Source organism: Drosophila eugracilis, unplaced genomic scaffold, assembly GCF_018153835.1.
Source record: "Drosophila eugracilis isolate 14026-0451.02 unplaced genomic scaffold, ASM1815383v1 contig_2152, whole genome shotgun sequence".
Taxonomy (NCBI): domain Eukaryota; kingdom Metazoa; phylum Arthropoda; class Insecta; order Diptera; family Drosophilidae; genus Drosophila; species Drosophila eugracilis.
In genome coordinates this window covers 2016423-2041149 of record NW_024573036.1, presented here as the reverse complement: position 1 = coordinate 2041149, position 24727 = coordinate 2016423, and the positions used below count along the sequence as shown (strand labels likewise).

At 48.0% G+C, this 24727-nt stretch overlaps 1 protein-coding gene across 1 annotated transcript; it reads left to right on the top strand.

Moving 5' to 3' along the window:
* The first annotated feature begins 671 nt into the window (after nt 1-671).
* Nucleotides 672-24647, top strand: LOC108110766 (cadherin-related tumor suppressor). Its single transcript, XM_017219981.2, is given in 13 exon segments — nt 672-735; nt 808-1137; nt 4583-5180; nt 5182-8595; nt 8597-9547; nt 9549-10142; nt 13084-13392; nt 13451-13684; nt 13743-13944; nt 14021-14307; nt 14678-17446; nt 17512-21068; nt 21133-24647. Coding segments are annotated over 11 exon segments (15492 nt in total). The 5' UTR covers nt 672-735; nt 808-1137; nt 4583-4673; the 3' UTR covers nt 23801-24647.
* The last annotated feature ends 80 nt before the right edge of the window (nt 24648-24727 follow it).

Below are 24727 nucleotides of genomic sequence, written 5' to 3'. Positions count from 1 at the left end.
CTGAGAACAATGGGTTGTTGGCTTAGGATGGTTAAAAGGGTGGATTTCTGGGAAACTTAAATAGTATTAATTGGATTGGGATATACTATATACTGACTTTAGATTGGATTGCGATCTCAGAATGGCACTTTTGGTATAAGATAGTCCGGACTCCCCCTTAAGGTGGACGTTATACATATTAACTTTCTACCATATAAAATGATTATAATTTTTATAATATATTTGACACCATAATTTGTCAAAATAATTCAGATAGGTTAGTTATTTACCTATTATTTAAATTTGTTTGTTACAATTTGAGAGTACAGTGGAGTCCCCTGAAGTACCCCCGGTAATCGTAATTGTTGCTGTGTATGGGTCGCCGGTGGCTATTGAATCTCGTTGGACTGGACCGGACTGAAGCGACGACAAAGATGAGGAGCGCCCGAGCCTCGGAGAGCGCTGTTCCGAACAAGAAAATGAAAAACGAAACTGCAACAAGTGAAAAATGTGTTGCAGATACAACAGGTAGAGCCGGGAGAGAATAATCGTATCGGGTCTCGCTCTCCGTAGAGTGGGTCAAAAACCCGTCTGACGGCTTTTCCCAGTCCTCGGCTCTCATTCGAATCTCTGCTGGATCCAAGCTGAAGCCACTTAGTTCCGTTGCGACCACTGAGCGAGTGGTTTGGGTCGATATCTTTAGTTCGAGACGGATCGAAAGGCGCGCGTGCGCGGAACAGTTGACAAAAAGTGAAGGTGCGTCCACAAGCCTCTGTGTTGTCCCTGCAAACATAATTGCGTCCCTAATCTACATATATTACCCGGCAGTATATATGCTGCCCCAAAGTTAATCCACGTCCTTACCAGCAGCTGGCCCCCAGTTTACCCCTTTGTGCCTGTGTGTGTGTGTCGCCGTTGCAAATTTTTATAAGTGAAAAATTCCAACAACGTTGCTGCTGCAGCTACAAGCCATATACAAGAGCGAAAAATGAGGCAAAACACGTTTTGCTGAAGGAAAAAATACAAAAAAATAAATATGCTGCGTACGTGTGTGTGTGTGCCCCCGTGCGTGTAACAGTGTGTGTGCCGCCATCTCCGTGAGTGTGTGTGTGAGAGCCCACCAACACCAAAATGCATGTAAAAATGTGAAGAAAAATGGTAGGTACTCATAAACATTCATGCAGCATAGATATTTGCGGGCTGCCTTCGGGAACCCTTTTCCCCCTCTATATCTTACACACACATCACCTTGTATTCCGATCTGAGATTTAAGCCAATCTCAGACAGGGAATTTGCATAAAATCAATAAGCTAGCGCAAATCACTTTTTCCTGCCCACGCCATTCTCAAGAAAGGCAGTTTTCAGCTAATGCATTCATAACCAAATCGAAATGGTAGTCTGGTATGCAAAACGCCAGACGGACTTACTCTCAGCTCTCAGTAATATCCCATAGACTTATTCAACTTTTGAATGATATATCTTAAAGCTTTCCACCACATATTAGTGGAAATCAACTAAAGTTTCAAAATATAAATAATTATCAACACAAAATAACGTGGAATTTATTTTTTAAAGTTTTTAAGCCCAAAGTTGCGGTTAAACCAGTCATATTTATAGACCACTCTGTAGACAATAGTTTTAGCCATCGCCATGAAAAACGGCGAAAGCCCCACACACAGCCCAGTGTAAATAGCATGTAAGATTAATTGTGGAATTATTACGAGCCAACGGTAACGTAGGCTGTTGTGGCTGTAAAGGTTGGCCCCTGAAGTTGATGTTGATGTTGTTTTCGGATTCGGAATCGGATTCAGATGCTGAGGCTGCGGCTGAGATTGAAACTGAGGCTGAGGCTGAAGCTGAACCAAAAGCAAGTCGAGATCTCGCATTGAGTTGAGTGTGGAACGCCTCGCTGCCACGTAATGGTTGAAAATTGTCGTTTTTTGGGTTTGTTTTGTTATTGTCAGAAATATCGACGATCGGGAGAAAGAAAAAGAAAATATTCCTGGACAGTGCGACTCTCTGGCCTTATGGTATCTCGCTCGAGAGCAAAATGTAAATGAATATGGAAATATGAAAAACACGTTTACAACTTGGCTCGACCCTGTAGTGGCTCTGCAGTGAGATGTAAAGTGAAAAGCTGAAATAAAATAAAAATTCATAATAATAAGAAAAGGAGTCGGGAATGCTGGGGGCATCATCACGAAATTTCGCCGACTGGTTCTGTTCTTTTCGGAGGTTCTAGCTCTGAAATCTGCTCCCTTTGTTGTGGGCTCGGACTGGGATCTGAATTTGCATTGCTAATGGACTTAAGCCGCATAAACTAGCCGGGTCATGCGAGGCTATATGGTATTTTATGAGCTCTCGAATATAGCCCGCACATCGATATTAATGGCGTGGAAACCAGATATGCCATAAGCCAACGGTGCGTATGGGAAAGTGTAAAGGAGACGGATAAGGCAATATGCATACATCAATCAAACAAATGGTCTTTGCTTTCCTCTCCAATCTTCGAGACAATATTCAAATTTTTGTGCCTTTCGTGAGCTGTGAATGGTGAACTCTAAATTAGCTTTAAAGGTTCCCCTTCGGACAGCTCATGCATCGCCAATGAAAGTAATATTTTCAAGGGGAAGAAAATACTCATTTCCGTTTATGGAAAAATGAAAGATTTCCCAAAAATTAATATTCCTCAAATGAACGTCATTTGATTACGGTAGTAAGGCTGTTTGATTCTGAATTTGTTTGATGATGAATTTATATCCATTATCTTTCCTATCCTTCAATAATTCACTTCCTGAGATTAATCCTTGCTTTAGCTACTTTAGCCTTCTTAAATTAAAATATTTACATTTTAACACTCCTCTCAGCAGGGGTTAAACTTTTAGAGTTCTTGGAAAATTCAGATTGGGGATTGCTAATGCAATCGGTATTCGATAGAAACAGAGAACCGAAGATCCCAGAGACGGAGACAGAGACGGACACAGACCTTTTCATAGATGTGCTCATGTGTGTTGGGCAGCCATAAAAAAGACAAAACACCAAGACATAAAAATATCTTTGATAGAGACCAAAAACGAAATGAGAAGATTGCAAAGGAACAGCTCTGAAAACAAAAACAACACCGACAGCTAACAATACCATTAGAGCAGGTAGATTTTTAAGATTAATGAACGGGTTCGGCTTCAAAAGCTTCGACCAACAAAAACGAAATTTACGACGCATTTCCAGCTACGTATCCGAGGAGACAGAGAGATCCGATCCGAGTCAATTCGATCCGAGCGGCAGTCCAAATTCTGACAGATTCTGCGGGTCCACGGCAAGCTTATTTCTCTAGTGTGTCTAGTGATCTCTGTATCCATGTGACGGGTATTTCAATACCCTCAAAACTATTTACAGATTTCTATATTTCACGACTTTCGATGATCTGATCATAGAGACTATCTTTTATAGTGCCAACCACTTGTAAAAGTAACTAATATACAATATGATTACTTATTACTTTATACAGGGTACTTTGTAGTCCATCATACCAAACTTACAGGGGCTGTGGCGTTTACGGTGCTCTAGTGTTAATACAAATACGAATCAGTTAGCTGATTTCAGAGCGTTACTACCACTATTTCAGACAATGGGGCGGAGGTGGGCAGGGGCTTGGCGTCTTTGTATTGATATTCTTAGAGTCTCGGGTTAACAAGAGATTGCCCACAGAGCATTAATTTGGTCCAAAGCTGACACGCATGCTATTAATGGAAATTTTCCTTCTTTCGGTCGTTGTCTCCATCGCCGTTTCTGTCCCAGAATGTGTTTCGGAATTTCGTTTGATTAATAGACGCCGCCTAAATCTTGATTAGATTTTCCTAAAAGCCTTGGACCAGCAGCACCAGTCGAAGTCTCTGGACTTCAATCAATTTGACGCTAGTCTTAAGGTTTGTTCGTTGCCATATGCCCGCATTTATCGTACTGAAGAAGGGCGTGGGTTGATAGGGATTTTTCTCAGGTGAAAAGTTGAAAAACTATATGATTTATAAAATGGAAAAAGTTAATTTTGATAGTGGAAAACGCGGCTCATCATTTTTCACTGCAAGTTTGTTTCCTCAGTCATTTGTTTTTACAAAACAAAGTGGAATTCATGATGAAATATGTTTATTATACTCATATAATATTTTATATATGCAGACGCTGGTTTTCAACGAAAAATATTAAACATTAAAAGTATTAAATATTAAAAATAAAGTACTTGTAAAACAGAACACACTTAGATGATTTATTTTTCCTTTCCTTTTCCTTTTTCAATTACCTGAAGCTAAAAAAGATTTGATTTTTGATTGATTTTTGGCACCTGTAAGTCATGCCACAAATCTTCGCTCCCAGCGATGTCGATTTTACGCTTTGGCGCCTCATATCCCACCGAATTGAGCTTTACTAATTTTATGCTCGACGGAGTATGAAATAGCTGATATGCTTCGTGGGCACGTTGCATGAAAGCCGTTTGTTAATTGAAAGGTTTACTCCAACATGTGGCACAAGCACGTCAATACCTGATTAGCACTTAGTTACAATTACCATAACTTTTAGTTAACTTTAGTTTTCCTTCTTCTTTCAGGTGACAGACGTAAAATCGATTAACCATCAAAAGTGATTCAAAATGAAGAGTTCTGAGATGCATTCAGAGTGTGAGCAACAAGACACGGCAAATGAGAATAGTGCAACGTAAATTTAGAACAAACATTAGAAACAGCCTCCCATCCGCTCCGAAGATGGAGAGGCTACTGCTCCTGTTTTTCCTGCTCCTGGCCAGGGAATCCTTGGGCCAAACAGGTGACACCAAACTGGAGCTACTGGCACCGCGTGGCCGGAGCTATGCCACCACCTATGAACAATATGCCGCCTTCCCGCGAAGGAGGAGCTCCTCATCCTCGCCAGCGGGTGAGATGCAATCCCGTGCCGTGGACACCAGTGCCGACTTCGAGGTGCTCGAGGGTCAGCCGCGTGGAACCTCGGTTGGCTTTATACCCACAAAGCCAAAGTTCTCCTATCGCTTCAATGAGCCTCCTCGGGAATTTACACTCGATCCGGTGACGGGTGAGGTGAAGACCAATGTGGTGCTCGATCGGGAGGGGATGCGGGATCACTACGACTTGGTGGTGCTCTCGTCGCAGCCCACTTACCCCATAGAGGTGCGGATCAAGGTTTTGGATGTCAAACGACAACTCTCCGGAGTTTCCCGAACCGAGCATCGCTATTTCCTTCTCGGAAAGTGCCACCTCCGGTACTCGATTGCTCCTCGATGCCGCCACTGATGCGGATGTTGGGGAAAACGGAGTCACCGATCAGTACGAGATTGTAGCCGGAAATGTGGACAACAAGTTCCGGCTGGCCACCACTGCTAATCCCAGTGGGGATACCTCTTACCTGCATCTGGAAACCACCGGTAATCTTGACCGCGAGTCACGTGGCAGCTACCAGCTGAACATCTCAGCCAAAGACGGAGGATCTCCACCGCGTTTCGGTTTCCTGCAGGTGAATGTCACCATCCTGGATGTCAACGACAACCCACCGATCTTTGATCACAGCGATTACAATGTTTCTCTAAACGAAACGGCACTACCTGGAACTCCAGTGGTGACTGTCATGGCTTCTGACAATGATTTGGGGGACAATAGCAAGATCACCTACTATCTGGCCGAGACGGAGCACCAATTCACAGTGAATCCGGAGACAGGCGTCATCTCCACCACTGAGCGAGTGAATTGCCCTCAGCAGACTAATGTGAAGAGCTCATCCAGCCAGAAAAGCTGCGTCTTTACAGTGTTCGCCCGGGATCATGGATCTCCCAGGCAGGATGGACGCACCTATGTGACTGTCAACCTGCTGGACACCAACGATCACGATCCCATCATCAGTTTTCGCTTCTTTCCCGACGGCGGAAAAGTGGCCACCGTGGATGAGAATGCCGTGAATGGAACTGTGGTAGCAGCCGTAGGTGTTCAAGATTCCGATTCCGGTCTGAATGGCAAGACAGCGGTGCGAATTGTTTCTGGTAATGAGTTGGGTCACTTCCGTCTCGAGGAGGCTGCCGACTTGCATATAGTGAGGGTTAATGGTGTGTTGGATCGCGAGGAGATCGGAAAATATAACCTGACGGTGGTAGCAATGGATCAGGGAACTCCGGCGAGGACAACGACAGCCCACCTGATCATAGACGTTAACGATGTGAATGATCATGAGCCGGTGTTTGAAAAGTCGGAGTATTCGGCGGTGCTGACTGAACTGGCACCCACGGGAAGCTTTGTGGCCTCGATCACGGCCACGGATGAGGACACTGGGGTCAATGCACAAGTGCACTACGATATACTCTCGGGCAACGAGCTTAAGTGGTTCTCCATGGATCCCTTGACAGGCCTGATTGTGACGGCGGGACCGCTTGACAGAGAAATCCGCGACACCATAGAACTGAGTATTTCGGCGCGGGATGGAGGACCGAACCCCAAGTTTGCTTACACCCAACTGAAGGTGACTATTCTGGACGAGAACGATGAGGCCCCGCAGTTCAGCCAGAGGGAGCAAAATGTTACCCTTGGCGAGGATGCTCCACCGCAAACGATTGTCGCTCTGATGACGGCCACTGATCATGATCAGGGCACCAACGGTTCGGTGACCTTTGTCCTGGCGCCCAGCGTGGAGCGCCTGTATCCGCGACAGTTTGCCCTCGATGCGTTAACGGGCCAATTAACGACGCGAAGGCCTCTGGATCGTGAGAAAATGTCGCGCTACGAGATCCCTGTGATTGCCCGCGATCAGGGAGCACCCACGCCCCGATCGGCCACTGCCACCGTTTGGCTGAATGTGGCCGATGCCAACGATAACGATCCCCAGTTTTATCCCAGGCACTACATCTACACGCTCAGCGATGATGATATCAAGCCCAAGGAGGAGGTGGAGGAGAAGACGCTGTTCCATGTCACGGCCTCAGATGAAGACGATGGCGATAATGCCTTAATTGAGTACCGACTCGAGTCAGGTGGCGAAGGTCTATTTCAGCTGGACGCGAGATCGGGTGCCATTAGTCTGCGTGGCGGTGCAGCCACTTCGGTGCACGTGAAGCCCCACTACAAACTCAAAGTCTCGGCACGTGATGCTGGGCAGCGGAGGAGCCAACAGGATGCCATCGTCGAAATTGTGCTCAAGTCCAAGTCGGAGATGCTTGAATGCGGTCAGGGGCAAGGTGGTTATGAGTTCCAGATGGTCGAGGATCACGAGCAGCGGAAGAACAGCCAACCGAACCGCGAGGTGGGGGTCGTGCAGGTAAAGGGCACGAATGGCAAGCCAAACCCATCCATCGAGTACAATATTATCCAAGGCGACAGGGCTCAGAATTTCCAAATCGATCCCAGGAGTGGTCGCATCACTACCTTCCGATCCTTAGACCGCGAGGAGCAGGCCCACTATCGATTGACCGTCTTGGCCAGTTCGACGCCCAGCTCGATCTCCTCCATTGTTTCATTTGGCCAGTGCACTGTGAATATCGCCATAATAGATCTAAATGACAATGCTCCAGTTTTCGCCTTGGACCGCGACTCAGACCCGACGATCTGGCTGCCGGAGAACGCGGCCGTGGGCCAGGAGGTCTACCTTTCCAGAGTGCGGGATCGGGATGCTGGTGTAAACAGTAGAATCAGTTATAGCCTCACGAACAATCCCGACCAGCAGTTCCGCATCGGGCCACTCACAGGAGTTCTCTATCTTCAGAGGCCCATTAGAGCTGAACCCGGAACGGTGATCCACGTGGAGCTAATGGCCACGGATGCCGGAAGTCCCCCGCTCTCCAGTAAGTTGAGTCTTTCGGTGTTCATAGCCGATGTCAATGATCACACCCCGGTTTTCGATCACACCTCCTACGAGACTTCGTTGCCTGAAACCACTAAAGTAAACACCCGATTCTTCGCCCTGGCCGCCACGGATATTGATTTGGGCGATAATGGCCGGATCTCGTACGAGATCATCGAGGGAAACACCGATCGAATGTTCGGGGTGTTTCCCGATGGTTTTCTGTTTGTGAGAGCTCCATTGGATCGCGAGGAGCGGGATTACTATGCTCTAACAGTTTCATGCCGAGATGCCGGTCAGCCATCCCGATCTTCGGTTGTTCCTGTGGTGATCCACGTGATCGATGAAAACGACAATGCCCCCCAGTTTACCAACAGCACATTTACGTTTAGTATTCCGGAAAACGCTCCTGCCGATACGTTTGTGGGAAAGCTTACTGCCGTGGATCGCGATATTGGGCGGAATGCGGAGCTTAGTTTCACTTTGACCAGTCAGACGAATGACTTTACGATAGATACCAGGAATGGTTTCATCAAGACCCTACGCCCTTTCGACCGTGAGGCTCTGGTGAAAGTTAGCAGGAACACAGAGGCCAACGGAGAAGAGGGCATGCCTCGGGGATCCTTGGCAGGAAACTTTATGCTCCTGGAGGCCACTGTTTCGGACAATGGCACTCCTCGTTTGCAGGACAAAGTTAAGGTAAAGGTGATCGTCACAGATGTCAACGATAATGCCCCGGAGTTCCTAAGAGCTCCCTACCACGTAACCATCTCTGAGGGCGCCTCTGAAGGGAACGCATATAACACACGTCTTCACCCAAGATGCGGATGAAGGTCTCAACGGAGACGTCTACTACACATTGGCCAAGGGAAACGAGGCGGGTCAGTTTAATCTGGACAGTGCCACAGGTCAGCTTTCGTTAGCCCGGAGCTTGGACCGAGAATCCCAGGAGGTACACCACTTGATCGTCGTTGCCCGGGATGCTGCACTAAAGCATCCTCTGAGCTCTAATGCCAGCATTACAATTGTGGTCCTGGACGAGAACGACAATGCCCCGGAGTTTACTCAATCAAGCAGTGAAGTATCCGTTCTGGAGACAAGTCCCACGGGCACGGAACTAATGAGATTTAGGGCTAGCGATGCGGATCAGGGTGTCAATAGCCAAGTGGTGTTCAGTATTTCGGCAGGCAATCGCCGAGACACCTTTCATATCGATAGTATTACGGGAAGCCTCTATCTCCACAAGCCCTTGGACTACGAGGACATAACCAGCTATACTCTGAACATCACAGCCTCAGATTGCGGCACTCCATCGCTCTCCACCACTGTCTTGTACAACGTCCTCGTGGTGGATGACAATGACAATCCTCCCATTTTCCCCAGCACTGCCATCGTTAGACAGATCAAGGAGGGCATTCCCCTCAAGACGCCCATCGTCACCGTGACTGCGGATGACCCGGATTCGGGACTTAATGGCAAGGTGAGTTATGCCATTAGCAAGCAGGAGCCCCAACTTCCACAAGGACGACACTTTGGAATAAACACGGAGACGGGTGTGATTCATACGCTGAGGGAGATAGATCGTGAATCTATCGACACTTTCCGGCTAACAGTGGTAGCTACGGATCGAGCTCAACCGTCGGAACGACAGCTCTCCACGGAGAAACTGGTCACCGTGATTGTGGAGGACATTAACGACAACGCGCCCATATTCGTGTCCATGAATGCGGCCATCCTTCCACCCTAGGATTCCCTCTTCCAAGAGCAGCAGCACAACGGTCATGCAAGTCCATGCCAAGGATGCGGACTCGTCGAGCAATGGACTGGTCACCTACGAAATAGTCAGTGGGCAACAGGAGCTTTTCCGCCTGCAAAGAAACACGGGAATTATAACTTTTACCCCGGGAGCTCAGCTCAAACCGGAGGTTCGCTACCAGCTGACGTTGAAGGCCACCGATGAGGCGGTCCAAAGCGAGCGTCGCAGCAGCGAGGTCTACATCACAATCATAACGCCCGGTTCTAGTGGAAGTGAATCATCCGTGCCGCAGTTTGAACAACGAAATATGCTCTCGGGCTCCGTGTACGAGAACGAACCAATTGGAACTAGTATCCTGACGGTGAATGCTCATCTGGCAGGTGCCGAAATAGAATACTTTGTGACCAATGTCACAGCAGGTGGATCGCACGGTCAGGTGGACCGCCTCTTCGACATCGACGCCAAGCTGGGAATCCTCTCCACAGCCGCAGAACTAGACCGGGAAGCCGGTCCCGACGAATACGAAGTGGAGGTCTACGCCATTGCTCTCGGAGGACAGCCCCGCACATCCCGAACGAAGGTGAGTTAGTAAAAAGATATACCTTTTGTCTTCTAAATAACTAAATAATAAATATATTAAATCGATTATTTGTGTAATTTAAACTAGTTATAACTCCCATTTTGAGGACTCTATAAATGAAGTTCAATACCCAGACCCTGAAATTCTTAGGGACTTTGAACTGTACGAAAGCTTCGTGACTGGTATCCAAGCTAATGATACGATGCATCATACACACTTTGATCGAAATGGTCGGAATCCAAGTAAGGGCTTATCAGATTCCGATCACTTACATCAAGGGTCCTCGAACTTACTCTGGGTCCGACCTTTCTTTTACTTTGTAGCAGAATGTAAGGCTGGTGGATGGCGATATGGGGATATAGGGAATATGGGTGCTTTTCCCTGGATGGTGAGGCCGTGTGTCGGCCATTTCTGGGGCAGTTTTAAGGGCTTATCAGTGCAAGTCGGGACCGCACTAATGCGCTTTTAATGTCTTGTGCTGATATGAAATGTTGATTACACGCCAACCACTCCGGAGCTCCAGATCCAGCTCCAGCTCAGTCCCTCAGTCATCCTTTTCTGCACATGCATGCACATGCGGCTATGCCTTCAGATTCAGATGCAAATTAACAGGCCAACGAAGAACCGCCGGTCGCGTCCCTTAGCCCGGCTATCTGTTGAATGAATTTGATAGGGGCCGGGTGGCAGGGGCAACCAGACAGACCTGTGTATCGAGAAAATATTTCACATCCCAGCGCTGCATAAATGGGCCGCAGGGATAGAATTATAATAAGTTGCTTCATTGGCAGATGCCTTTAATTATGCCCAGTACCCTACTCACCTGAGTCCAGGCATCCCGATCGCCCAGGTTCCGCCCCTCTTCGTTCGGAGGGTATTTCGCAGACCTCAGCAGACCTCTTCATACTGGTTTCCGAGCGAAAAAACGGCCAGGAGAGCGAACAAAGGCAAGAAGAACCCGGCCCAAGTACACGGAAAAAAATAAGATGAAACCAAGTTAGATTTAATATGTAGTTTTTTCTTTTTTGTGGAAAATTAGGTTCTTTGCCTAAACCCAAAGATGTTTTAAGTTTACTGAATAGATATTCCAAATTCTATGCAAAGATAAACTTTCTTTCCACCATCCACATTTAATATAAATTCTTTGCCTGTAGACTCTTTATGATACTCCAGCATACAGTCCCCTCTTTGGAGCCAGATTCTTCTGCCTTGCAGACAGCCATCCCGAGTTTCTTTTAGCTTTTTGCCTTTTCTTTCCGATCCGCGTGTTCATGGCCAACACGTCGTATGCGTAGGTATGCCAACAATGCACGCATGCAAATGTGTGTAGTTCCAGTTCCAGTTTCGTGCAAGAAGCTAAAAAATATCAAAAAAGAGGAGAAAGAAAAAACACAGCCTTGGGTTAGTACAAGCAACTATGGTTTAGTGGATGTTTCGCTCGCTGGTCCTCGCGTGCGAAGAGCGTTTCAATCAATTCATTGTTGCATTGATTTAAAACGATTGTCATGTTTTTCAATTCTGTGTTAATTTTAAATATTTACCGAACTAAAAAGAGACTCCTCATCCGGTTACCAACTTAAAGGCCTAAAATTTAGCAGAATTAGCTAAATGATTATGGTTAAAGATGAAAAACTAGGAGTACAATACATCCGTCTAATAGGCTTTTTGTGTAAGCCATAATGATCTTAGAATGGAATCAAGCTAAGCTTTCTAGTCTCCGACTCTGGTCTGCTTTCCAAATAATCGCAATTAAGTGTTTGCCAACAAGCTAGTGAATGTCATTTGGCTTTCCATCAAAGTGTCTTCAGATCCGATTCCAGGGTTTGGAATTTCACGCAAATTTATGGCCATCCCAAGGCTAGTTTCTGCCTCGTTCCGTTGCCAGTCGTGTTTTTCTGGGCTCTTTTTCTGGCCATTAAGCGGATTGACAAATGGTTACATTTTCCGCAGCTGCACCCGCTTTCCACTGCCTCAAATTAGTTCAATTAGCCGCACACATTTCACCCGGCCTCGGGCATCCAAATGGTGTTTTGCTCCCAAGACTGCCCACTAATGCACTCGTGAGTGGAAGTAGATCCCTAGCATCCTTGTTTCTGCCGTCTGATGCTACAAATTTGCATAAATTTTATTACAAATGCAGTATTTACTCGCCCAGCACCGACTTAACACCGTCATCCCAACACACGACGCAATATTTTACGAGGGGATCCCAGTCTGGAGTATTTATGTCCTCCTTGGCTTTTCGTTGTCCTCCAAGTGCGACATGGCCAAGAGTTACGAGGTGGCTTTTGTGGAGCGCTAGATAGACTTACCAGGGACATTAAGCGGCTTGATTAGACGATCGATTCTCCAGCCTTTCTCGACTCTTGAAAATCTTTTTTTACCTCAAATCGTAATGGTTTTAGAAAGTACTTGTAGCATTAGTTCTTATTTATTTTTTCTAAGACCTTAAGACTTTTAAATTAATTCGAATTGCACAACATCTGCATACGCGTACATCAAATTGAAATGACAATGACACAAGCAGCCGGTTTTGTTCGGGCCAAGCTCGAAGGGAAGTGGCCTTAACTATAATTCGCTCGGTCATAAACAGAAAGTTCAAGCTGCGGCAACTTTTTGGCCTCTCATATCCCTCATACGAGTATACCATATACCATTTTTCATATACCAATTCCCATTTAGCCAGTTTCGAGAGTAAGCAGGTCATTTGGGGCCGGGTTAAAAGAGATGAAGAATGCGATTGACATTGCGACAGAAGTTCGGCGGGCACATAAGTGGATGCTCGTACACAGAATATTCTGGGCATTTAGTGCCAAATATGGAACTAGTTTCCGCTCGATCCCATATCGCTGATGCCAGCTTATACCAGTACGAGTATTCCTCCTCCAGCCAAGTGGGTCAGTGTTATTGACGCAACGAATACGCTTTATATTTTCCCCTGCAGGTCAGAGTAACAGTTCTCGACAAGAATGATAGTCCCCCGCAGTTCCTCGACACTCCGTTCGTCTATAATGTCAGCGAGGACCTGGAGATTGGACACACCATCTCCACTCTGCTGGCCCATGATCCGGATACCATCGGGTCGGTGACATTCCTTCTGATGGATGGCCACGATGGCAAGTTCATGCTGGAGCCCACAAGCGGAAGACTTATTCTCAATGACACCCTCGATCGAGAGACGAAGAGCAAGTACGAGCTACGGATTCGCGTTTCCGATGGAGTGCAGTACACGGAGGCATACGCCACCATCCAGGTAAGACACTTATCTTAGCTGATCTCTCTATAAATAATATTTTCTAACTTAACAACAGGTGAGCGATACCAACGACAACCCGCCCATGTTCGAGGATACCGTGTACTCCTTTGATATACCGGAGAATGCGCAGCGCGGCTACCAAGTGGGTCAGATTGTGGCGAAGGATGCTGATCTGGGCCAGAACGCCCAGCTATCCTACGGAGTGGTCTCGGACTGGGCAAACGACGTCTTCAGCCTGAACCCGCAAACAGGAATGCTGACCTTGACCGCTCGACTGGATTACGAAGAGGTGGAGACAAACTGAACTTCACAGTAAGGGAATACTAACTGGTTTACTTATCCCACAGGTTCAGCACTACATCCTGATCGTTCAGGCCCAGGATAATGGGCAACCCAGTCTCTCCACCACTATTACGGTCTACTGCAACGTGCTTGACCTGAACGACAATGCTCCTATTTTCGATCCCATGAGCTATTCGAGCGAGGTGTTCGAGAATGTGCCCATCGGCAAGGAGGTTGTCACAGTGTCAGCCAAGGATATAGATTCGGGTAAGCTGGGGAGATCATTTCCGCTTATGCCTCCTGCGGATCTGTGATTATCAATGCCCTCCTCGGTTTATTGCAGGCAACAACGGGCTCATTGAGTACAGCATCACCGCAGGCGATGCCGACTCGGAGTTCGGCATCGACAGTAATGGCACAATCCGCACTCGCCGAAACTTGGACAGGGAACACCGATCGGCTTACACTCTTACGGTCACAGCCCGAGATTGCGCTGATGAGTTCGCATCCTTCAGCGAGCTGGAGGAGACGCAGCTGAAGCTGAAGTACCGATCCCCCAGACGATATCAGCAGAATCAGCAGGAGTTTTTAGCCCATCAAAAACAGCAGCGACTTTCCTCGACTGTGAAGGTATGTTTACTTTTACTTGCTACTGTGATAAAGCATGAAGGATTTTTAAAATCTTATAAAATCTTATAAATTGTTCCTGAATGTATAATCATTTTTTATGAGTGTAGACACTGGGTTAAGTATAATCTTCTGTCGGTTCTTACCTTGCTTTAGGACATTAATAGCAATTATCTAGATGGTCAGGTCTGACTGATTTGCGTAGTTTATGGAGCCCTAATTAATTAGCAGACTAGTTTCGAGCATAGGGAAACTCGTTTCCAGTCGTTATCGGTCGTGTGGCAGCTTAGAAAACAAACACAACTTTACCGTTTTATCGTACCGTATGCAATGAAACACAATTAGCCAAATACTGATCCGCACATTCTTCCAGGTGACGATACTCATCAAAGATGTCAACGACGAAGTGCCCGTCTTCGTTTCCGCAAACGAAACGGCGATAATGGAGAACGTGGCCATCAACACGGTCGTTATCGCTGTCAAAGCTGTCGACAATGACGAGGGCCGAAATGGATACATCGAATATCTCATGGAGGAGGCCGAAGTCGAGGACATGGGTCAGTCTGAGCCGCTGCCCATACCCTTCTCCCTGAATCCCACCGATGGACAACTGCGCGTCGTTGACGCACTGGATCGCGAGTTGCGTTCAAGTTATCTGCTAAATATCACAGCTCGGGATCGCGGAGAACCACCTCAGTCCACGGAGACGCAGTTGCTCATCCGGATTCTGGACGAAAACGACAATAGTCCCGTTTTTGATCCCAAGCAGTACTCTGCCTCCGTAGCCGAAAACGCCAGTATTGGGGCCATGGTCCTGCAAGTGTCCGCCACTGACGTGGACGAAGGAGCCAACGGCCGCATCCGTTACTCCATAGTGTTGGGGGATCAAAACCATGACTTTAGCATCAGCGAGGATACGGGAGTGGTTCGGGTGGCCAAGAACTTGAACTACGAACGACTTTCCCGCTACTCACTTACAGTTCGCGCAGAAGACTGCGCCTTGGAGAATCCTGCCGGCGACACGGCTGAACTGACCATCAACATCCTGGATATAAACGATAATAGACCCACGTTTTTGGACTCCCCTTACCTGGCACGTGTCATGGAGAACACGGTGCCGCCGAATGGAGGATACGTGCTCACTGTGAACGCCTACGATGCAGACACACCTCCTCTGAATTCCCAGGTGCGATATTTCCTCAAGGAAGGCGACAGTGATCTCTTCCGCATCAATGCATCCTCCGGCGATATCGCTTTGCTGAAGCCACTGGATCGCGAGCAGCAGAATGAGTACACTCTGACTTTAGTAGCCATGGACACGGGATCGCCTCCACTCACTGGCACAGGAATCGTGCGAGTAGAGGTTCAGGACATCAATGACAATGATCCGGTATTCGAACTGCAGTCCTACCACGCCACTGTTCGCGAGAATTCCCCACCGGGCACCCTTGTCCTGCGACCAAGGGCCACCGATAAGGATGAAGGAGTAAACGCCAAGCTTCGATTTAACTTGCTCGGCGAGTTCATGAATCGGTTTTACATCGACTCGGAAACGGGGGAGATAACTACAGCCACTACTCTGGATCGTGAGGAGACAGCCGTGTATCACTTGACCTTGATGGCCCAGGATAGCTCCGTTACCGAGCCTCGTGCATCGTCCGTAAATCTGACAATCAGTGTGTTCGATGTAAATGACAACGTTCCCAAATTTGACTCTGCCTCATACAACGTAGCAGTTCCTGACAGGATCAGCACGGGTGAGTTTGTGTTTGGAGCCCGAGCCTTGGACTTGGATGAAGGCGAGAATGCGGTGGTTCAGTACAGCATCAGTGGGCGAGATCAGCACTACTTCAATATTAACATCAAAACGGGAGTGGTGAGCACAAAGCTGGAGCTGAAGAGTAATACTAAGCCTCCTAGTGATTTGACTTATACAATTATAATTTCTGCCGTGGATCAGGGCGAGAGCCCTTTAAGTTCCAAGGCAGAGCTTACGGTGATTCTGCGACCCCCGGAGCTCTTTCCCTCCTTTGCCTACATGGCTAACAGTCACTTCACCATGTCCGAGGATGTAAGGCCGGGCAAAATAATAACCAAGGTCAGTGCCACATCGCCGAAGAAAGGATTGTCGGGTAAAGTGCGCTATGCCATAGCTGGCGGAAACATGGGAGAATCTTTGGTAGTGGATAAGGATAGCGGAGTCTTAAGCGTGGGGCAGGATGGATTGGACTATGAGTTGACACACCTCTACGAGATCTGGGTGGAGGCAGCCGATGGAGACACGCCGAGTCTGCGGAGCGTCACTCTGATAACAGTCAACGTAACGGACGCCAATGACAATGCGCCCATCATGGAGCAACTCATCTACAATGCCGAAGTTCTGGAGGAGGAGTCACCACCTCAGCTCATAGCTGTGATTAAAGCCAGCGATCGAGATTCCGGCGATAATGGCAGGGTCGTCTATCGCTTACAGAATGACTTTGATGGCACCTTTGAGATTATGGAATCGGGCGAGATTTATACCACGATGCGTCTTGATCGTGAGGAAATCGGAGATTATGCTTTCGTTGTAGAAGCCGTGGACCAGGGTGTGCCCCATTTGACTGGAACTGCCAGTGTGCTCCTCCACCTCTTGGACAAAAATGATAATCCGCCCAAGTTTACGCGCTTGTTCTCCCTTAACGTAACGGAAAATGCTGAGATCGGTAGCTTTGTGATACGAGTGACGTCTTCTGATCTGGACATGGGTGCCAATGCGAATGCCTCCTATTCTTTCAGCGAGAATCCTGGCGAGAAGTTCCGCATCGAGTCCCAGAGTGGAAACATCACAGTGGCTGGTCACCTGGATCGTGAGCAGCAGGATGAGTACGTTCTAAAGGTGGTGGCTTCAGATGGAGCCTGGCGAGCCGAGACACCCATAACCATCACCATCCAGGACCAGAACGACAACGCTCCCGAATTCGAGCATAGCTTCTACAGCTTTAGCTTCCCGGAGCTGCAGCAGCCGATCGCGTTGGTGGGTCAGATTATAGCCACGGATCGCGATAAACAGGGACCCAACTCGGTGATCTCCTACTCCCTGCAGCAGCCGTCGCCCATGTTCAGTATAGATCCGGCAACGGGTGAGGTCTTCAGCAAGAAGGTTCGTATTTTTCTTTGTACATATTAAATAGACTTTTAATTTCCAAATATTTAATTACCCAACAGGCGGTTCGCTTTAAACACTCTCAGTATGTCCGCTCCCCGGAAAACATGTACTCTCTCACTATTTTGGCAACGGATAATGGCAAGCCACCTCTATACTCCGAATGCCTGGTGAACATCAACATTGTCGATGCCCACAACAATCCCCCGAAGTTCGAGCAGGAGGAGTATCTGGCGCCACTTCCAGAGGATGCAGTTCGTGGCCAGCGAATAGTTCGCGTGCACGCAAATGACAAACAAGATTTGGGCACCAACGAAATGGACTACTCCCTTGTGACCACCAACCTGAGTTCGTTCTTCAAAATTGGTAGACATGACGGATGGATCACTCTGGTCAAACCGCTTCATGTACCGCCCAACTCTCGGTATGAATTGGTGGTAAGGGCCACGGATCGAGGTGTTCCTCCCCAATCAGATGAGACGCACGTCATTATTGTGGTAACCGGAGAGAATCTAGACACACCGAGGTTCTCGGTGAACAGCTACCAGGTGATTGTGCCAGAAAATGAGCCCGTTGGTTCCACCATCCTAACAGTTGGTGCCACCGACGATGATGTCGGGCCAAATGGCATGCTCCGATATGCAATATCCGGCGGAAATGAGCGCCACGACTTCAGTGTGGACGAACGCACTGGTGGCATAGTGATCCAACAGCAACTGGACTACGATCTTATACAGGAGTACCATCTGAATATCACAGTTCAAGATCTTGGCTACCAACCACTGTCCGCCGTTGCGATGCTTACCATTATCTTGACGGATGTGAATGACAATCCACCTGTATTCGACCAGAAGGAATATCATGGCTATATACCTGAAAACAAGCCGGTCGGTACTTTTGTATTCCAGGCTCATGCCACGGATAAGGACTCGCCGAAAAATGCTATTATCCACTATGCATTCCTGCCCAGCGGGACGGATAGGCACTTCTTCATCATGAACCAAAGCAATGGCAGTATTTCGTCAGCGGTTTCCTTTGATTACGAGGAGAGACGCATTTACTCTCTTCAGATAAAGGCTAAAAACCCAGATTCCAGCATGGAGAGCTACGCCAATCTCTACGTACATGTCCTGGGTGTGAATGAGTTCTACCCACAGTTCCTGCAACCCGTTTTTCACTTCGATGTGTCAGAAACTTCTGCTGTGGGCACCAGAGTGGGTGCTGTTCAGGCCACAGATAAAGACAGCGGAGAGGATGGACGAGTTTACTACCTATTAGTGGGATCCAGCAACGACAGGGGCTTCCGAATCGATACGAACACAGGATTGATTTATGTAGCCCGGCACTTGGACAGGGAGACTCAAAACCGCGTGGTTCTCACTGTGATGGCCAAAAACTACGGCAGCATTCGAGGCAATGACACGGATGAGGCCCAGGTTATCATCTCGATTCAAGACGGAAACGATCCTCCGGAGTTTATTAAGCACTACTACACCTCGACTATATCCGAGGCAGCTCCAATCGGCACAAAGGTCACAACGGTCAAGGCAGTCGACAAAGATGTGCGACCGCAGAACAACCAGTTCAGCTACTCCATCATTAATGGCAACATGAAGCAGAGCTTTAAGATAGATGTGCAGACGGGTGAGATTAGTACAGCAAGTCGCCTGGATCGCGAAGAAATTGCCACATACAACTTGGTGATCGGAGCTATAGATACTGGACTACCTCCACAAACGGGAAGTGCCACGGTCCACATAGAACTGGAAGATGTGAACGACAACGGGCCCACCTTTACGGCGGAAGGTCTAAATGGATATATCTCTGAGAATGAGCCGCCTGGAACTTCCATTATGACCTTAATAGCCAGCGATCCGGATCTACCGCGAAATGGTGGACCCTTCACTTACCAGTTGACAGGTGGTAAGCACAAGTCCTGGCTTAGTGTGGATAGGAACACGGGTCTGGTAAGGTCCACAACCAGTTTCGATCGGGAGATGACCCCCGTTCTGGAAGCACTAATCGAAGTGGAGGACAGTGGAAAGCCGAAGCAGAAATCCCAACACCTACTCACTATCACGGTTTTGGACCAAAACGATAATCCTTCGACCACAAGGAGTTTGCATATATATGTGAGTTTGTTCAACGGCGATCTGCCCTCGAATGTGAAGTTGGCCGATGTCCGACCCAACGATATCGATATTGTTGGCGATTATCGTTGCCGCCTTCAGAAGAATCCTGGCCAAAGTCAGTTGCAGCTGGCTATTCCACGAGCCTGTGACTTGGTTACGACCTCACATACCACGCCAATAGCTTCTGTACTCAGCTATACGGGTAACGATGGCAAGCATGGGGATGTTAGCTCCAAAGCCAGTGTGGTTTTCCACAGCTTTAACAATGAAACCTTGGCTAATTCAGTGGCTATCATGGTGAGGAATATGACAGCTAACCACTTCTTAGCTCATCATTATCGACCAATTCTGGAAACGATTAGGTATAGGATGGGCAATGAGGATGAAGTTCTTTTGTACAATCTGCTGGAGAGTGGTGGCAGCAACTCCACTAGTCTCCAAGTGCTAATGGCAGTAAGATCCGCCAACAGCAGTTATCATCAGCCTAAGAACTTAATTAAACGCCTGCGGGAGAAGAGGTCTGAATTTTCGGAACTCCTCCAGAAGGAGGTTATCGTGGGCTATGAACCTTGTAGTGAACCCGATGTATGTGAAAATGGCGGACTTTGCAGTGCAACCATTCGAGTGCTAGATGCCCATAACTTTGTCATCCTAGACAGTCCTGGATTGGTGCTAAGTGGACCTCGGATTGTGCATGATTACAGCTGCCAGTGCACCAGTGGTTTCTCAGGAGAGCAGTGCAGCCGCAGGCAGGATCCTTGCTTGCCAAATCCTTGCCATTTGCAAGTCCAATGCCGTCGCTTGGGTAGCGATTTCCAGTGCATGTGTCCCACAAATCGGGACGGAAAGTACTGCGAGAAGGAGCGCAGTGATGTCTGCTACAGCAAGCCATGTCGCAACGGAGGAAGTTGTCAGCGTAGTCCGGATGGATCCTCGTACTTTTGCCTGTGCCGTCAAGGATTCCGTGGCAATCAGTGCGAGAGCGTTTCCGACTCATGTCGACCCAATCCATGTCTCCATGGTGGATTGTGCGTAAGTCTCAAGCCGGGTTACAAGTGCAACTGCACTCCGGGACGATATGGACGACACTGTGAACGCTTCAGCTATGGATTCCAACCCCTGTCCTACATGACTTTTCCCGCTCTGGATGTCACCACCAATGACATATCCATTGTGTTCGCAACCACGAAACCTAACTCCTTGTTGCTATACAATTACGGAATGCAGAGTGGCGGTAGATCTGACTTCCTGGCCATCGAACTGGTGCATGGCAAGGCGTATTTCTCATCTGGAGGAGCTCGAACTGCTATCAGCACAGTGGTTGCTGGAAGAAATCTGGCCGACGGAGGATGGCACAAGGTGACGGCTACACGAAATGGTCGCGTAATGTCACTGAGCGTGTCAAAGTGCGCGGAGTCCGGAGACGTTTGCACGGAATGCACGCCCGGAGACTCCAGTTGCTATGCGGACGAAGTGGGTCCCGTGGGGTAAGAACATTTCGAATTGATTCTAAAGTAAGCCATATCTAACAATGGAATATATCTTTCACAGAACTCTCAACTTCAACAAACAGCCTCTGATGATCGGAGGCTTGTCCTCAGCTGATCCTATTTTGGAGCGCCCTGGCCAAGTTCACAGTGATGATCTCGTGGGTTGCCTGCACAGTGTGCACATCGGAGGACGAGCATTGAACTTGAGCTCCCCGCTCCAACAGCGGGGTATATTGCCAGGATGCAACCGACAAGCCTGTCAACCAGCCTTGGCGGCCGAACGATGTGGAGGATTCGCTGGGCAATGCATTGACAGGTGGTCCAGTTCCCTTTGCGAGTGTGGTGGCCATTTGCAGTCTCCTGATTGCTCTGACTCTCTGGAACCCATTACCATAAGTGAAGGCGCCTTTGTGGAGTTCAGGATATCCGAGATATATCGGCGTATGCAGCTGCTGGATAATTTATATAACAGCAAGAGTGCCTGGTTGGACAACAATCAGCTGAGGGAACGTCGAGCAGCTAGGAACTTCAGTACCGCTTCCCAGATCTACGAGGCCCCGAAGATGCTGAGCTTGCTGTTCCGCACTTATAAGGATCAAGGACAGATCCTGTATGCGGCCAGCAATCAAATGTTCACCTCCTTGTCCCTGCAAGAAGGTCGACTGGTATACTACTCCAAACAGCACCTTTCCATCAACATGACGGTGCAGGAACCTTCAATGCTAAACGACGGCAAATGGCATAATGTGAGTTTGTTCAGCGAAAGTCGAAGCTTGAGGCTGATGATTGATGGAAGACAAGTGGGTGATGAACTCGATATAGCCGGAGTGCACGACTTCCTGGATCCCTATTTGACCTCCTTGAACGTGGGTGGAGAAGGCTTCGCTGGTTGCCTGGCCAATGTGACAGTTAACAACGAACTGCAGCCGATGAATGGATCAGGCAGCATCTTTCCGGAGGTTCGATATCACGGCAAGATTGAGTCCGGTTGCAGTGGAGACATGGGTCAAGATGCCGCCCAGGTTGCCGATCCTCTAAGCATTGGCATTACCCTGGTCATTGTATTCTTTGTCATTCTGGTAGTAGCCATTTTGGGCTCGTATGTAATCTACCGATTCCGAGGAAAGCAAGAAAAGATCGGGAGCTTGAGTTGCGGTGTTCCAGGCTTTAAGATTAAGCACCCTGGCGGCCCTGTGCCACAGAGTCAAGTGGATCACGTCTTGGTTCGGAACCTTCATCCCAGTGAAGCCCCTTCGCCACCAGTTGGACCAGGCGATCATATGCGACCGCCAGTTGGTGGACATCACTTAGTTGGTCCTGAGCTGCTGACCAAGAAGTTTAAGGAGCCCACCTCGGAGTTGCCTCAACCGCAGCAGCAGCAGCGTCCCCAGAGACCCGACATCATAGAACGTGAGAGTCCGTTGATAAGAGAGGATCACCACCTGCCAATTCCGCCTCTACACCCACTCCCTATCGATCATGCCGGCTCTGTCGACTTAGGGTCCGAGTACCCGGAGCACTACGACCTGGAGAATGCCAGCTCAATAGCACCCTCCGATATTGATATTGTATATCATTATAAGGGCTATCGGGAGGCGGGTGGTCTGCGCAAGTACAAGGCCAGTGTTCCACCGGTATCAGCCTATACGCATCACAAGCACCAGAGCTCTGGCTCCCAACAGCAGCAGCAGCAGCACCGTCATGCTGCTCCGTTTGTGACCCGGAACCAAGGTGGCCAACCACCTCCTCCGCCAACCAGTGCATCCCGCACCCATCAGAGCACTCCGTTGGCCAGGCTATCTCCGAGTTCGGAGCTGAGTTCCCAGCAGCCGCGCATCCTCACTTTGCACGACATTTCCGGAAAACCCCTACAAAGTGCTCTGCTAGCCACCACTTCAAGTTCCGGGGGCGTTGGCAAGGATGTCCACAGCAACAGTGAACGCAGCTTAAATAGCCCGGTAATGTCGCAACTGTCGGGTCAAAGTTCCAGTGCCAGTAGGCAAAAGCCCGGAGTCCCACAGCAGCAGACCCCACAATCGTCCATGGGTCTGACTGCCGAGGAGATTGAGAGGTTGAATGCTAGACCTCGAACCTGCAGCCTGATCTCCACCTTGGATGCAGTTTCTTCTAGCAGTGAGGCCCCTCGTGTGCCGAGTAGTGCCCTCCATATGTCGCTCGGTGGCGATGTGGATGCCCATAGCTCCACCTCCACTGACGAAAGTGGCAACGATAGCTTCACGTGCTCAGAGATTGAGTACGACAACAATAGTCTAAGTGGCGACGGCAAGTACTCCACCAGCAAGAGTCTTCTGGATGGACGTAGTCCCGTATCCAGAGCCCTCAGCGGAGGCGAGACCAGCAGGAATCCCCCTACAAGTGTGGTCAAGACCCCGCCCATTCCGCCACATGCCTACGACGGATTCGAATCGTCTTTTCGTGGGTCACTCAGCACGCTCGTGGCCAGCGATGATGATATAGCCAACCATCTGAGCGGAATCTACCGGAAGGCCAATGGAGCGGCATCCCCATCGGCTACCACTCTGGGATGGGAGTATCTGCTTAACTGGGGCCCTAGCTATGAAAACCTGATGGGTGTCTTCAAGGATATCGCGGAACTTCCTGATACAAATGGATCGCAGCCATCCCAGCAACAGCAGCAAGCCCAAGTTGTATCCACGCTGCGAATGCCATCATCAAATGGACCAACAGCTCCAGAGGAGTATGTCTAATAGGCCCTAATTGCCATTCTCATACAAATATTCGGCGTCCACATAAATCTGAACGAAAGTCAAGTTGTTCCTAAAGCCTGAGAAAACTCATTGCAAGAAAACTTCAAAGCACTGTCAAACTAATCGTTCAAAAAATCGCTGGAAATTTCCCCCATTCGAAAATCAAGAGATTTTCCGGTAGTACGTAAATGTAAATGTAAATTTTGTGTAAAGTTGCATCCTGTCTTAGTAGATCTTAAGTAACGCCATTTTATTTTGCAATGTACAACGAAAACGCAAGAAGGTTAGTTAGTAAGTTAAACAAACTGTAGTATCGAGCATATTAAGGATAATAAGCACCTAATCTTATCTGAACGCCTTGTATCAAGGTCAACCATCCTGAAAGCACTTCCGTTAAGGGTTCAAAAGCAAAACTGTAACGACTGATATTTCCGTACATTAACATATCCAGTAATTTTGAAACATTTCGATTGCTGATTATTTCGATTTCTGTACTTGTGTAAATGCTTTCCGAGTGCTATATTAAGATAGTTTCAGCAACATATGTATTGATTTTTATCGCCATTTAAGTACATTCTAACATTGTTCTAATTTATTGACAATCTCGCCAACATTCCCTAACTGCCTTAGCCGTACTTATAGACAATTAATTTCAGAGATACTTCGCATTCCTCTAGATATAGACCTAAACTCCATGTATATGTATGTAAGCTTGTATTTTTAATTCATAGTGAAATGTTATTAAATACATATTAACCATCAAAAACCCTTTTCTGTTTATTAAATCTAAAAACTGATTGGTCTTTCAAGAATTTCGACATGCACCTGTTGATCGTTTACTCCAACAGGCCTTGCTATAATCTCAAAATACATATATATTATTTTACTTGTGGAAATAAACTCTTAAGTGAGATATTTGAAAAATGA